Source organism: Mycteria americana, chromosome Z, assembly GCF_035582795.1.
Source record: "Mycteria americana isolate JAX WOST 10 ecotype Jacksonville Zoo and Gardens chromosome Z, USCA_MyAme_1.0, whole genome shotgun sequence".
NCBI classification, from domain to species: domain Eukaryota; kingdom Metazoa; phylum Chordata; class Aves; order Ciconiiformes; family Ciconiidae; genus Mycteria; species Mycteria americana.
The window spans coordinates 49,817,895-49,834,054 of record NC_134396.1 but is presented as its reverse complement, the minus strand read 5'-3'; the positions used below and the strand labels follow the sequence as shown (position 1 = coordinate 49,834,054).

Genomic DNA, 16,160 nt, shown 5'->3' with positions numbered 1-16,160 from the left:
TGCCACCCCAAATCGTGGTGATGGAAAGGGTTGCCCACTTCAGGGGTAGGAGGGAGCGAGCAGACAGGAGAGCACAGCCCTACTTGCCTGCTGCTGCTCATGTGCAATGCAAGGGAAAGTGGACAAGGCCAGGGTCTTGTGTCTCCCCGTGTAGTAAGGTGGTGCAAACCTTGAGCAAACTATAAATTTCCTTTCAACCTCCCGCTTCCTTCCTTCCCTTCCTAGCAGAAACTGCATAGCTGTGTCTGCAGCTAATGTAGCAAAGACAAAGCTAGGCTTTTAGTTTTTAGCTACATCTAACCACTGCACTATCCATTGTGCTATCTATAGATAGTGGGTACCAATAGACCTACCAGGGGAAGAGGAGGAGAACACTTAGCAGATGTGGACTCATCTGTCCCCAGGACAAATTTAACCATAAGAGAATGGCCTCAGCCCCAAAGCAGGAAATACAAGAGCTACAAAAACACAGCTGAAGTATTCTCTTGTGCTGTCTCTCTGGATTTGCAGCTGGTGCTAACAACATCGTGATTGTGCACGTGCTGTGAACTAGAGAAACCTGGTGGTGCCAGTTCAGACACTGATAGGTGTAGTCTGTACCCCCTTGAACAATAAACTGCCTTTTTGCTTTCTCAGGCAAAGATGAAAATGTAGCAAATACAGGTACATTCTCCAGTGTGGTAATGAAGAGGAGGAAGGGGAATGACATGCCCTGCAGCTTAATTCCAATATTAATTCTGTAATTCTTATGAATTCTGTAATTCAGAAGATAGTGTCTTCCCTGGAGTGTGAAAGTAAGAAGCAGTCCCAGCCCTGCCCCTTGAGAGAAGTGGAAGGTAAATTGCTTGCACCGTCCAAAAATACCATTCAGAGGGCAGAAACCATATGAGAAAAGAGGTGGCTCTTAAGCAGTCATCATTTCCTTGGAGAGCTCTCTGAGAAGCCAGGTACTACAGGACAGAAAAGGCTCAATGGGAAAAAATGCAAGTGCAAAAAGGTCCTGCCATGGGTGTCTTCAGACAAATATGTGGTTCCAAGTATGTGGTTGCTCTTCCGCACAAAGGCTCTGTGTTGAAACTCCACAATATTTAAGCAACAGAAAGAAGGGAGGAGTGATTCAGGACTGAGCCTCCCACTCTGTTCTCCAGAACCAACAGCTTTGAGAACAACAGTAGTGTTGCTGCCACATTTAGTTCACAACTTTGCTAAAAAGGGGAACTTATAGGTGTAGACAGAAGGGTCATTAAGGGGCACCTCCAGCTCTCATTGAAAGAAGCAAAGAGAAGCACTGAGGCTAGTGAGCTTAAAGGAGGGCAAAGGAATTCCCTGGACAAAATTTGGTGCCTACCCATGTCACTTGCTCAGAGTCATGTGACAGATTACTAGGAGCATTAAAAAGGGTGACATAAAAAGGGTGCCACAGGTCTAGCAAATTATTATTAGAAATCAAATGGATGAGCTACCAACACCAGGCACATGCTGCAATTTATCAGTTGGCTGAATTCCCTGTTCAGGACTCATTTTATAATAACTGCTTCTAACTCATGAGCATTGAGAAGATAAAATTGCCTCCATCTCATGTCTTTCCTTCCTGCTTTCACAGTCCCATGCAAAAGCTGGCTTGAATCACCCGTTAGACTCTGAAGCCTGAGGAAGTGTAGCTGGGAGTTTGGGAATGTGACTTTTCCTCTGCTGCTCCCCAGTCCTTGAAAGAGAAACAGGTGAACAAGCCATCTTGTAATTATCAGATTTTATTTTAAATCCAACAAATAACTTTGGAGTCTAGCCTCTCTTCTGGGATAGTGTGCAAGTGCACACAATGCACATGGTAGAATGCATGGTAACAGAAGTGAGCTTGACATCCGCTGCTCTGTAGGCAACATTGGGTCTCTGGTGAGACCTGCAACAACCAAGGGACTGCTCTCAGTCCTGCTATCTGGGAGACTTTGGACCTCTCAGTCAGCCTCACAGAGGCAGGCATTGAGACATTATATGCAAGAGTTATCTCTCTACAATGAGGCAGTCTTGCAGCACTCAGGCAGTGGACAACAGAAAAATAGATATTATTGACATGTAGTATACATTTAGGGTAGCTTAAGATGAGCTAAAAGAAGAGCTCTCTCTATTCATTTAAAGACAAATTATTTGCTCTGCTCATGACAGGAGTCCTGTTCAGGTGTCTCAGTAACACCAGTAGAGTAAAACTGAGTAGAAGCCCATCTGTTTCTACAGAGAGCAGCAGGTCAGTTCAGCCAAATAGACTATGAAAGTCTATCCAATCAGTCCTTCACTCCTGTGGTGGCATTCCAAAGGGACAATATTACTTATTTTCAAGGCATACAATGTCCTGTGATAACAGGATCTCCAAAAATTCATCTGAAGCTCCAAAAAAAGTCCAGTGTTGATAGCTCCATTACATGGACAATGGAGAACTCTCTGCTAAAGACAAAATTAATTTGTGCCAACATCAGAGGTTTTCTAGAGATGAGTGAAAGCACTGGAAGACTTTCCCCTGAAACTGGAGTAGAATAGAATAGAACAGAACAGAACAGTTCAATTGGAAGGGACTGAATGATCATCGAGTCCATCTGCCTGACCACCTCCAGGCTGACTAAAAGTTAAAGCATATTACTAAGGCCATTGTCCAAATGCCTCAAACTCTGTCAGGCATGGGGCATCGACCACCTCTCTAGGAAGCCTGTTCCAGTGTTTGACCACCCTCTTGGTAAAGAAATGTTTTGGAACATCAAGGCTGAACCTCCTCTGATGCAGCTTTGAACTATTCCCATGCATCCTATCGCTGGATACCATGAAGAAGAGACTAGCACCTCCCTCTCCACTTCCCCCTTTATATATTGAAAGGTCACAATAAGGTCTGCCCAGAGCCTTCTCTTCTCTAGGCTTAACAACCCCAACACTCCCAGCCTTTCTTCATTGGAGAGGTCTTCCAGCCCTCTGATTACTTTCGTGGCCCTCCTCTGGACTCACTCTAACAGGTCCAGGTCTTTCTTGTACTGAGGACCCCAGAGCTGGATGCAGTACTACAGGTGGGGTCTCATGAGAGCAGAGTAGAGGGACAGAATCACCTCCCTCGACCTGCTGGCCACCCTTCTTTTTATGCAACCCAGGATACAGCTGGCTTTCTGGACTGCAAGTGCACACTGCCAGCTGATATAAAATTTTTCATCCACCAGTATTCCCAAGTCCCTCTCCGCAGGGCTCCTCTCAATCCATTCATCTGCCAGTCTGTATTGCTATTAGGGATTGCTCCAACCCAGGTACAAGACCTTCTACTTGTTCCTGTTGAACTTCATAACATTCACATGGGCCCACTCAAGCCTGTAAAGGTCACTCTGGATGGCATCCCTTCCACCAAGTGTATCAACCACACCACTCAGCTTAGTGTCATCCACAACTTGCTGAGGGTGCACTCAATCCCACTGTCTATGTCAGTGATGACGATATCAAATAGTACTGGTTCCAATATGGACCCTTGAGGGACACCATTACTGGTTTTCACTTGGATATTGAGCCACTGACAGTAACTCTTTGGACATGGCCACTCAGCCAGTTCCTTATCCATCTAACAGGCCAACCATCAAATCTGTATCTCTCCAATTTAGAGTTAAGAATTTGGTGTGGGACCGTATCAAAAGCTTTACAGAAGTCGAGGTAGATGACATCTGTAGCTCTTCCCTTGTCCACAGATGCAGTCACTCCATTGCAGAAGGCCACCAGATTAGTCAGACACAATTTGCCCTTGGTGAAGCCATGCTGGCTGTCTCTAATCACCTCCCTGTCTTCCATATGTTTCAACATAGCTTCCAGGAGGATCTGTTCCATAATCTTACTGGGCATGGAGGTGAGGCTGACTGGTTGGTAGTTCCCAGGGTACTCCTTTTTACCCTTTTAAAAATGGGCGGGATGTTTCCCTTTGTCCAGTCACTGGGGACTTCACCTGATTGCCATGACTGACAGACAGTGGCTTAGCAACTACATCTGCTGTTCCCTCAGGACTCTGAGATGCATCTTGTCAGGTCCCATGGACTTGTGTGTGTTCAGGTTCCTCAGGTGGTCTCAAACCTTATCATCTCATACGATGTGAGGGACTTCATTCCCCCAGTCCCTGCCTTGAGATTCAAGGGCTTGAAAGATGTGGGAAGAGAGTTTACCACTGAAAATTGAGGCAAAAAAATTTTTGAGCTCCTCAGCCTTTTCTGTGTCAGTTGTCACCAGTTCTCCTGCCTTATACATCAAGGACTTATGTTTTCTTTTGTCTTCCTTTTCTGGCCAACGTACCTGCAGAAGCCTTTCTTATTCTTATGATTCTGGTAATGCTTCTCCTCTGGTTGGGCCGTCTATCACCTGGATTAAGAAATTATCCTCAATGCACTCCAAGAGTCTCCTGGACTGCTTACAGCTTGCTGTGCTGCTTTTCCGGCAGATGTCAGGGTGGTCGCAGTCCCCCAGCAGGATCAGAGCCTGCGAGTGTGATGCCTCCCGTAGTTGAAGTAAGAATACTTTGTTAACATCCTCCCTTTGATCTGGTGGCCTATAGTAAACACCAGCCACGAGGTTTCCTTTGTTGGCTTGGCCCCCAATTTTTATCCATAAGATCTCAACTTGTTCATTGCTCTTTTACAATGACAGGCCAAATGACAGGCAATCAATCAATTTTTTTGCGTAGATGGCAAACCCCTGCCCCTCCTTCCTTGCCTGTCCCTTCTGAACAGTTTATACCCATTAATTGCAGTGCTCCAGTCATGCAATATATCCCTCCTCAGTTCAGTGATAGCAATCAGACCATAGTGTTTGAGCTGCACAGTGTCTTCCAGCTCTTCCTGTTTGTTACCCATACTGCGTGCACTGGTACAGAGTCACTTCACCTGGGCTATCAACAGCTTCACCTTTTTAGATAAACACGCCCTAATTCCTTTAAGGCATTTCACAAGTGTTTCCATGTTGGTTCCTAATACATCAGCAGCCTGTAGCTCTTCTTTGTTGTTCAAAACTCCACCTCCTTCCCCACTAAACCTAGTTTAAAAGTTTACCAGTCTGGCCAGCTTGTTGGTAAAGACCCTCTTGCCCCACTTAGTCAGGTGAATGCCATCAGTTCGCAACATATCTGGCTTCCCAAAGGTAGATCCATGATCATAGAAGCCAAAACCTTGAGTATGGCACCAGCCATGCAGCCAGGCATTCACCTTTCAATTTGTCTCCTCCTTCCTGAACCCCTTCCTCTGGCCGGGAGGATAGTGGAGAACATCACCTGTGCTCCAGATCCTTTAACATTGCTGTGAAAGACATATAGTCCCTCAACTCTTTTGATTGTTCTAAATTGCCTCATTGCAGTATCATTAGACTCTGTGTGGAATAGTAGGAGCAGATTATAATCTGTAGGGTTCACCAGGCTCAGCGGCCTCTCAGTGACATTCTCTTACCCGCTCCATGGGTCCCCAACTCACTGGCTGGTCCAGCTTGGTAAACACTGCAGACACACAGCACTCACACACTCGTCCCACAGGCACCCCACACTCACAGGTCCCCTCAAATACCAGCATGGACCCTCTGCCCACCTGATACCCTAGTCCAGACCTGTGGTCCCCCTGCTTGCCAGCTGTTCCAGCTTGAAGATTGCCAGCAAATACACCCCCCATCCCGCCATGCACAGCAGGTTTGAGGAAGATACAAACACTCACCCCTCCAGCAGCTGGCACCAGCCACACGGGCTGTGACCTGTGGTCCCACTCCAGCTGCCAATGCCGAGCCCCTCACTCACTGATCCCCCAGCAGCTGTTTTCAGGATACACACTGTTCCCACCCCAGTGGCTGGAGGTTAAAGACCCCCTTCACTCCAGTCACTGGCACTGAGGCCCCCCACTCGCTCCAGTAGCCAACACCACAGGCCAGGGTTGCCCACACCTCCAGTCTGACTCCAGCAGCTGGCACCCAGTCCTCTCACGTCAGTCCCCCAGCAGCTGGCACTGAGTCCCTGCAGCACTCACATGCACAGGATAGAGAGGGAGATTACACAAAGAGGTAGTTAAGAACAGACAGGACGGACTGCGGTGATCAGGCTCAGGGCTCAGCCAGACAAGCATAGTGACTGGCCACAGTTCACAGGCGACCAGCCCCTTTTGTACCCTTGTCTGTCTACCCCACCTCTTTGTTCCTCCCTGCCCCCTGTTCCCCTGCACATTGCCTCCTTGGCTGGCAGAGTCCCAGTGACCCCCTCCAACATCCTGAACCCTCAGGTTTGTATCCTTATCCATTGCAAAGCTCCAAGTTTGCCTGCGGTTTCTTGATAGGCCATCAGTTAGTGTCACTGACCAGGTTTGTTTCTGGTTATTGTCTTCAGTAATCGTAATTGCTCAGGTTTTATCACTCTGTGTTTTTCTCCCTCGCTTTCCTTATCATGCCAATTTTGCAAGGTCCTTACTCAGATAATCTTACCCCAAAAAATAAGCATTCTTCCACTCCACATATCCTTACCAATTAGTATGACTGACCATGTGTGTTCTCATCACTGCTTCTCTTATCATTTATCAGTCAGGTTTCTGTCTCTGTATGTTCTTATTTATGGCTTCTTTGACAAATACCCTTAAAGGAACGGACAATCTCCTTCCACATACCCTTCCACAGCCCTCAGTGTTCTTTCTATATATTTAACCTTCCATATTTGCCCCATCTGTCTTTCAATCCAAGCAGCAAAGCAGTGTGATTCAAAGGTCATTTTTCTGAAGAGCAGCAGATAGAATTACTCCATACAAAATGGGATTAGATGAATGAAGAATGAGAGCAGGCCTCGTAACAATGTACTGTCCTGTTATCTGCAGTAAAATCATGCCTGCAAATGAGATAATCTTGTCTTATAAGCACTTTGTGACTCAGAAAGGCCTACGAGCTTTCTTCTTGTGATTTCTTGAAGAAATGTTCAAAAAGAGAGCTTTCCTTTGTTTTTCCTATTAGTAATTCAGGTTGTATGTAGTTTCAAAAACACTATGGTCTTGTCTGGACTTGACACATTTGTCATACTATTTAGAAGATGTGTGGCCTAGATGTCATAGTGGCAGTCTGGCTGATTTTATGTAACTACACCTTTCTTATTTAAAAAAAAACCAACCACCAACCTGCTTAAGGCCAATATAAAGAAAGAGGAAAAAACCATACAAACCTATTAATTACCTGTATATTGCATTCATGACGACTCTAAAATACTTGTCTGCAAGTACAACTAAGTGGTAATATTTCCCAAGAACTCCTCAGTCCACTTTAACACACATACGTAATCCTGTTACAAAGGATGATATCCCTTATTATGAGTTGAATTGTATTTTAATCCTCAAACTCAAGCTAAGGTTGTTCCAAGCCTGCTCAATATTTAGGATATAAGAAGTGGAAGAGAATGTGTCAAATATATAGCAATTGTATCTTACTGTGCTTGGTCCTTTGAGAGGAATTAGGTCCAACTTCCATTTCCAAGACAAGTCTGGGTAGCTAGAAAGGCAGGACATGGTCCATGCAGAGCAGCCAGCTTTGAGACAGTGTGGAGAACAGCAAGAGGCAAGTGCCACTGTGACAGTATGTGGGATTAAGATTGTGTGTTGCTTTGATGTATTTATTTGAGGGGCAAGCCATGCTTTGGGAAGGGTTCTCAAGAAAGCATGGACAGCTCTAGTTTGGTTGCCTTCCCAGCCTCCCAACTCTCTTGGCACTGTCACCAAACCCTGTGTTTCCACTGTACTTGTGCATGAGCCTACTGGTCAAGACAGCTCGTGTGAGGCAGCCTCCCCACTTGCCTGTTGACGTAGAAACCACTCCACTTTGTGGCCACTAATCCAAAGAGCTTTGAATCTTGACTTCAGCATGGTCTTTCCACTGGTTTAAGCTGCCCTGTAGGTAACTGACTCCTGTTTTGACCCCTGTAGGTCAACACAGAGTGGCAGCAGGGTGTGCATTCTGCTGCACCAGGGTGTAGGTTTATATTATGCCAAGGCAGTGAACCCACTCCAGCCCTTAACTTAGGTCACACTGGTCACTGCGTTTCCTCTTCTTATCAGTACAGTTCCTTCAGGAAGGTGAAGTCTGACAAGAAGGATGGTTCACCCCTCTAAGACCCTTTTATCTGAAGCAGAGACAGTGATGAATGGGAAGAGCTGTAAAATTTTCTCAAAACGGTTTTGACTTTGAATGCAAGTCAGAGAATAGTCACAGCCACCTTAGCCATTTTGCCTTTATGAGTGGTGATCTGCTTTAGCACTTCACGGTTATTGATGACGGTTATTAGTTTAGTGCTTCTGCTGTTCCTAGGCACTGGAGGTCAGTGTTTCAAGTTCATTCTCCATCCTGAGGTGAAGTTTAACCAGAGGGAAATGGTTCAGGCAGCACCAAACTTGAGACACGGGGCATGAGTTCTGCCACCAAGATGCCACGTCTCTACAGGCAAATCACAGCACTTTTCCATGCCTTTGCTTCCCTTCTTCTTCTTTCTTCTGTATACTTGATTGCAAGCTTTTCAGGGCTATGGACATGTTTGTACAGCACCTAACAATGAGGTCTTGCAGTTGACTGAGTCTTCTGTAGGCTGCCACACTGCAAATGCAAAATCAAGAGAACCCATAGCATTTGACATTCCTTTATCTCTGAGGTCTACTGTTTAGGGTATTTCCCTATTGCACCATTTCATTTGCACTATGAGTCACTTTGAATGCAAAGTTGTTTCTGCTCTCTCTGTTTTCAGATACTGGTAAAGTCCATTAAGGGTGACACACTGGTAGTGACAAGATAGGAGGTAACAAGTATGTCCTGCAAGAACCGTCAACAATACAGCCAGTTCTTCTGATGCACAGGCAAAGTCCTTCTCATTTCACATACATTCCTTGCTCCTGTTTGTGTACAAATAAGCAAGTAACTGTGCATACTCTTCAGCTACGTGTGCTCAGCTTCATGATTTTTCTCCTCTGCTCGCTAAGCTTTGCCTAGGGTGAGATGTTTGCAACTCAAATGGAAGCTATGGCAGAGTATAGAAATGACTATTTGAGTACAGGGAGCCCAGCAACAGTGCAACCCCAAAGCAAGTAAATGCTGGGATGGAGTACGAAGAAGGAAATCAGCTCAGCTTCATGATTTTTCTCCTCTGCTCCCTGAGCTTTGCCTAGGGTGAGATGTTTGCAACTCAAATGGAAGCTATGGCGGAGTATAGAAATGACTATTTGAGAACAGGGAGCCCAGCAACAGTGCAACTTCAAAGCAAGTAAACGCTGGGATGGAATATGAAGAAGGAAATCAGAGGGCCCATCTTAAAGCTCTAAGACTTCTGTACGTAGTCTTAGGAAAATGTTATTTTACAGCAGGAATAGAGGACCTGAATATATTTTCATGTATTACAAATGCTAATGTTTGTTTCCTGAGAGATGTGTCCCATCTTCTGCCTTTTGCATTTCTCATTCTTCACTGAGGTTAGCAATGTCCCAGTGGACGCTTTAATAACAGACTCACTCTAGTCCCTGTAGATTCAGTCCTTAGCCAGATGCTAAGCCAGCGACCCCTATAGAGTCGTGTGTCCAGTGACTCCTACAGGAGAACTTAGCATCTGACAGGACTGCCCTCTAACTCATAAATGGCAACTTAGGCTACCCCTGCAGTAAGCAGCAGACAGCTGCAGACATGGAAAATGCAGCAGTCATGAAGTTAGCACCAGTGAAATATCTTGTATGCCACCTTGTACTGTGTACTCAACAATGAGAGTTTAAACTCCTCGGAATTTCACGTGTCTTTCTCAACACTTAAAAGACAAATTAATGTCTGCAGGAAGCTGGATACGCATTTTCTCTACAAGAAATTTGCAGGTGAACATGTTTATTTGCCTGTGGAGTAAAGAAAGCACTTTTAAAATATGCCTATCAGCTTTCTGTTGAGAGAGGTGTACTTTCAAAAAATCTGACACAACTCCCTGCTCAATTAGTTTTTTTAACTAACTACCATCTTGTCAGTCTTACTTGCAGTAGATCTTTTCTATATGTCGCTCTCATAATCAGGCACTTCAGCAGCACTGAGGGGGACAAAACAGAGATAATGAAGGATTCAAGGTAAAAATCATCCCATTGCAAAGTCTTGCTTACACAAAGCCTTAAACACCACTTCAGCTGTTATCAGCTTTGAAGAGATGCCCTGGGCACAGTGGAGGTTTAACTTGTTCAATCTTTAATGAAACAATATACCTAATATCACTGTTTTCAACACTGGACCACAGTAAGAACCCTGAGAATCATACTGTATGACTGATTCGGGGAGACCATTTGGAGATATGGAAATCTAGACTCAAATTTTGTGGTGGTTTTTAGGCAGAATTAGTTATGAAGTTGGAAGAAACAAGCACTCATGGTCTGCAAAAGAGCTTGCATCCGTGTCAGGTATTCTTGTAGTGATTGTTCCAACACAAACCAGTGAGGTCTCTGAATTCACCTGAAGTGAAAAGAAGTCTACAATACTGAGTGTAGTAGCTTTCTGATCATTGCAGTATTTCAAGTTCGTAAACTTTAAAGCAAAATAGAAGTCACAACAGAGAAAAAGAAAAAAAAATCACTTGTTATGACTTCTCCCTGGATCTGTTTGATGTAAACTATCAACAAGTTTAATGCTGGACATCTCTCAGTATGTTTCTATTTAGAAAAATGAGTTAAGATACCAGTTGTTTTAAACCTTAAAGAGAGAAAACCTCATCCTTAAGTACTTGAAGACCTTAGGCAGACCTGAAGGCGGCTTTCTGTACACTGCCAAAAGCTTGTCTGTTTTCCAAATGTGGTAATTACCCCAATAAGGTATTAGGCTAAAGGTATTACCTCTTCTCATCCCACTTGAGTTAAAAGACACTTAAGAAAAAATCTAGATCTAGCTCTTGTAATTGTATTATCTTGAAAAGTCTTTATTTAAATTTAAAACAAATAGGAAAATGGAACTCCTTAGCTCCAGAAGTAAATGAAGTGCAATGCACCAGAACTGCCAGGTTACATGTGTGCGAGACTGCTGACCCATACTGCACAGAAACAGCTTTCCTGAACTTCCAGATAGCCTGTAGTCTGAAGTGCATGTTAGACTAATGGTTGAAGTAGCTTCATACTGCAGAAATAGCTTTTCTTTGCTTATTTCTGGAAGACAATCTAGGTGCAAAAAAGAAAGATTTTCTTAGCTGAAGAACTGATGCTATTTTCACATCTTTTCCTGTAGTATAAAATCCTCCAGTATTCAAATCTGCAAAGTTTTGGAGGGCTCACAAAAAAGGAAATTTGTGCCACAATGCAGTCTTATGTAATATCTTCAGTATGGGAGTAGTGTTAAAGCAACTTCCCCCCAGGAAGTGAGTGAAAAATGAATCATCATAAAGCAATAGTGGCTGTGTTCATCTTTTTCTGCTATCTGTGTATTGCCAGGAGCTTCATGCAGGCTGCATGTTCTTGCCCTATAGCAGCAATCTGAAAGAGGTGCAGACACCTCAGAAAGGTGGAGTAGAGGATGTCACAGGAAAGTACTTCAGACCCTTGTGTTCCACAGGATCACAAGACAGGAGCTGTTGAATTTGTTTCCTGATTTGGGGCTGGAGACATGAGGGCTTAGCTGTGTGGAGTTTAAGCAAACAAATCTAGAAAGGCTTTGAATGGCCTTATATAACTGCTGGGACACATGAATCATGTCAGCAGTAGGCTACAAGTCCCAGAAGTCCTAGCCTTCTGGGGAGTCATGATCACCTTTTCCCACACCAGGTGAAAACCTCAATCAAATGACATGAAGGAGTGAGGGAAAGGGGTGGCACGGTGGGGTGATGCTGGCAAAGGCATGATTTGCAGAAACCTTTCCCACTCACAGCATTGCATATGAGAAGGTGGTACTGCTGTGATGTGCAACACGAAATGAATTCTCCATCTGCACATGTAGATCTCACAGAATTGTGTTGTTCCATTGACAACAGCAAGTGCATCGGTCTAGGTAGTAAATTTTGCTAAGCAGTGATTTTTCTTTGGTGATGTATGCATAATTTGCCCATTATTCTACTTTTCCTGAAAGCCAAATCCAGCTGGATTGGCTCGTCAAACGCAGCTGTTTGCCTCAACACAGGGACACATGCACACATGCAGAAACATCTTCACCACTTTAAGAGAAACCCTTAGTTCCATTCCTGGTATCTTCTCACGCAAAAGGATTAGCCTGAACAATGCTTTTCTGACCACAAAGCAATAAACCGTTATTCCCGTGACAAATTAAGGAGTTTACCGACATCTCTGATTTTTTGCATAAACCGGCAGGGGCACTTCGCCCCTGCACCATGAGCGGCCTGTATCGACAGTGCCCGGCTGACGCCTTCCAAGCTGACGGCAGGGTGGAGCGCTCCCCGGTCCCCACACGTGCCTACAAGGGCCGGCTCCGCCTGGATACCCCTCACCACCGGGCGACGGCGGAGACAGCTTCGCTACCCGCGTCCGCAGCAGGTCCGCCCCCTCCCGATGCTGCCCTCTCCCGGACGGCATCCGCGCAGCGTCCACGCGCCACCGGGTCCAGGCGCAGCCCCTGCAATCGCCCGGCCGTCCAATCGATCGCGGCCTTTGTCCCCTCCCCCCGGAGCACTGTGCCGCTTCGCTGGGCACGGAGAGCGGAGCAGAGGGCGGCGAGGCCCCTCTGTACGCCACAGAGGCGAAGGGCCCGCGGCGGCCCCCGTGCCCGCGGCCCGCAGAGACGGAACGCGAGACAGGGCGAGGATGATTCCGGGCTCTGCGCGCCCGGTCTGCTCTGGGCGGGCTGAGGCCCGCTGGGCCCCGGGAGGCCCGGCCGATCTCTGCGCGGGCCCCGCTCCCCGTCCGGCCGAAGGGGCGGCGGGGACGCCGCCGCAATTAAAGGCGACTGACTGTCGCACCTTGCGGCAGCGCTGTTGCGAGGGGGCTCGGCCCTGCGGGAGGCGCCAGGCCGCCGGCGGCGCGCCGAGTGCTCCCGCCCGCTCGGCCGCTGGGGCCGGGCCAGAGGGAGGAAGGAAGGAAGGAAGCAGGCAGGCAGGCAGGCAGGGAGACTTCCTCCTCCTCGGCAGCGAGCCGGGTGGTGGCGGTAGCTTCTCTCCCGCAGCAGCCGGCACGGCTAGTCACCGGCCTCCGCTACCCGGCCGAAGGCTGCGCCCCAGTTGTAGGCTCCCCATGTCGCCCATGTGCCCCCGCTGGCGCTGAGCCGCTCCTCCGTCTCCGCGGCGAGGCTGCTCTCGGGAAGGCGGGCGCCGCCGGCTGGCCGGAGCCGGGAGCAATGCCGGTCGCCGCCCGCTCAGCGCCCCGCGGGGCACAGTCCGACGCCTGCTTCGTCGCCTCCGCCCGCCAGCGGGACCGCAGCGCCCCTCCGCGCGATGGGGAGAGCAGCGGCGAGCGGCTCCAGCCGCTCCCCCAGGCCGGCGAGGCGGGCCGGCACGGCAGATGGGTGGCTTCTTCCGCCGCCCCCTTCCCGCCTTCCTCCTCCTCCTACCCTGCGCTGTCCCCCGCCTCCTCCGCTGTCTCCTCCCCCACTGCCGAGGCCGCCGCCGCCGCTACCGCCGCCTCCCCCTCGGCTGCCTGCCTCCTCCCGGCACCCCGCGGGACCCGCGCTCGCTCCCGCTCCGGCTTCCCCGGACTCGCCATGAGCGGCGGCGCCGCTCGCTTACCGCCGCCCCCCGCCCTCTGTCCGCCGCCGCCTACCCCCCTCCACGGGCCGAGCCTGCCGGAGCCGGGAGCGCGCAGCCAGGGCCGGGGTAGCCCCGCCGGCCACGGCGCACCCCGCGCCGCCCCGGGCGCCAGAGGCCTGCCGCCAGGTGAGCGGGGGGGGGGGGGGGGCCGGGGGAGGGGGAGTAGCTCTGGGCGTCCCACCCCCGCCCGGCGGCGCAGCCGGCCCGGAGGGCCTGGAAGGAAGTTGTCCTCCGCAGCGCCCGCAGTCGCGGCTGCCCCGGGGGGTCCGTCCCCGGGTCGGGGGCGGGCAGCAGAACGGGATGGAGAAAAAACTCCCGCCGGTCACTGCAGAGCGAGGCAAGTCGCGGCGGCTGCTGATAGCCCGTGTGTCGCCCGGCCAGCCACAGAGTGCCCGGAGGCTGCCGCGGGGTGCCCGGGGCCCACTGCTCGTCGGTGGCCGGCGCGGCCATGGCTTTTTCCCCGTCGGTCGGGATGCGGCGTTGTGAAGCCCCCGGTCGTCGTACTGCTGTCAGCGCTTCCCCGCCCTGCACACCCGTCTGTCGGCCGCTGGTGCAGCCGGAGGGGTTGCGCTGCGCTGGGCGTCGGTGCTTGCTTGCCCTCGCGGCGGCGGTGGCCGCCTCTTACGCGAGGCTTTGGTGCGCCCTCGGCAGCGGCGGGGCCTGGCCGGCCCTGCCCGCCCTCCCTCCTCCGTACAGCGGCCGCCGGCCTGCAGTCTGCCCTCGGGCTCCGCGGGGCGCCGGCCGTGCCAGCGCTCCTGAAAGGTTTTGGGGGGACAGGGGAATGTGTCCGTGTCCCTAAATCAGGCGTTACCTCTCGCAGCGGGCTGCTGGTGTCTGTGGAAATTCACGGTTTACAGTGGCAGGTCACCACAATCCTGCATGTAGCTCCAAAATGCTTTGAAAGTCAGGCTGCCGTTGTGGGAACCCAGGTTGAGTGCCTTCGGGGGCCTCAACAGCTGCCCCTTAAACGTGTTCTTGAGTTTCCTGTGGAAAATAGCCAGCAGCAGGGTCTCTCTTTGGAACTGGTTTTGGGCATGTGGTTCACTTGTCCTGGAGCTACGATGTTTTCAGGAATGAAGTCCCAGCATCTGGGTTGATGTGCTTATTGTCAAACACGAGAGCTGGTTCCAAGACTGCAGTGGAGTTTCCTACATGCTTAAATTTAAAGGAGTGTCTGTGTGGTTTCAGGACTGGGGCCTTAGGTGTTCTCTTATGCTGTTGTTGCGAATGGCAGCAAGAATGAAACTGTGTATATATGAAGTTAGTAATTAGGAAGTGGTATGGGAGAACGTCAGAAAACAAGACATCATTCTTTGGGCCTGGAGGGTGAAGAAATGAGATATCTAATTAGTTTTTCTTAGAATGTATTTTTAGTGGTGCTCAACTTGGACGATTTAGAGGAGTCTGCAGTATGGGTGTCTATACTGATGGAAATCTAGCTCTGGAATGAAGTAGGTTTTATAGATATTTTCCTCTTGAAATTTCTCGTTGATAGCCTATTAAAGGATTACCATGCAGAAAGCTGAGGAATAACTCGAATTTTTACCTATGAATTGTATTACATAGCTCAAAACTAGCTTTTCCTATGTGCCGAGACCACACAGCAAAGATCAATCTCTCCTGTCTACCTATTTGGGCCTTCAAAATTAAATATAGAGGAGAAAATATTCTTCCAATATAGGTAATCTGGAAATGGAGGTTTTACCTGATGAAACTGTATTTCAGCTTTTTGTTTTAAAATTGGTTGAACTTTGTTAGTGTAGAAGATAACCTTATCTTAAAGCCTGATCTAAAAACCTCTCTTAACCTTCCCATGCTTTTAATAATCCAATAAACAAATTATCCTAGTATGCTACTATTGGGAGAGAAAAGCTTTTGTATTTCCCATGATTTGGAAAATGTTGGTGGAGAAAAGAACCATAACCCTTATCGTATAATGAATTCATCACAGGCCTAGTGTGCAAAAGACCTTACTGTTGGATTAGGGAATGCTGAGCTTTTTCTTCTCCAAAAAGAGAAGGTGTTTCCTGGGTTTGTCCTGAAGTTTTGATATTCACTAGCACAGATCCTGTGCTTAAAATCCTGTGCTTAATGGTAACTGGAATAGTCAGAACCAGTTTGCTCAAAAGAGCTTTTGCAGATGCCCAAATTAAATGATTAAGTTTTACGATATACTTAAGTCACAGTAGCAGGTGAATGTTTGTTGTTAGTTGTAATCTCAAAAATACATAAAGTGTTTTCATGTAGTATGATCCATGATTCATGTTCTAATTTTGAGATAACGTCATAATTTACAGACAAATCCAGGAGACTTCTAGATTGGGGATTAGAAATGTTTTGGGGGTGTTTTTTTCTCCAAAGGGAAAGACTGTTATTCTGGCTTTGTGGAAGTCTACCTGTTTCATTCAGATATTTGCCACCAGTGGAAAAAATGGTGCACCAAACTCTGGCATCAGGGCTGAACTTGGATTGT

At 48.3% G+C, this 16,160-nt stretch overlaps 1 protein-coding gene and 1 long non-coding RNA gene across 11 annotated transcripts in view; one reads left to right on the top strand and one right to left on the bottom strand.

The window, feature by feature from the left end:
• Window positions 1–13,435, bottom strand: part of LOC142402835 (uncharacterized) — a 35,477-nt gene extending 22,042 nt beyond the window's left edge. For all 6 annotated transcript variants that reach the window (XR_012773487.1, XR_012773489.1, XR_012773486.1 and 3 more), the window contains exon 1: window positions 12,897–13,435. This is a non-coding gene — a long non-coding RNA (uncharacterized LOC142402835). The remainder of the gene's footprint in view (window positions 1–12,896) is intronic.
• Window positions 13,436–13,530: 95 nt separating this feature from the next.
• The window catches only part of RNF38 (ring finger protein 38), a 127,642-nt gene continuing 125,012 nt past the window's right edge, over window positions 13,531–16,160 (top strand). Inside the window, exon 1 of one of the 5 annotated variants that reach the window (XM_075488672.1) lies at window positions 13,531–13,813. In XM_075488672.1, coding sequence (XP_075344787.1) covers window positions 13,642–13,813 — 172 coding nt within the window. In that variant the 5' untranslated portion in view covers window positions 13,531–13,641. Of the gene's footprint in view, window positions 13,814–13,912; window positions 14,025–16,160 lie in introns of those variants that run through there. The other 4 variants (XM_075488671.1, XM_075488679.1, XM_075488673.1 and 1 more) reach the window with 4 other exon arrangements.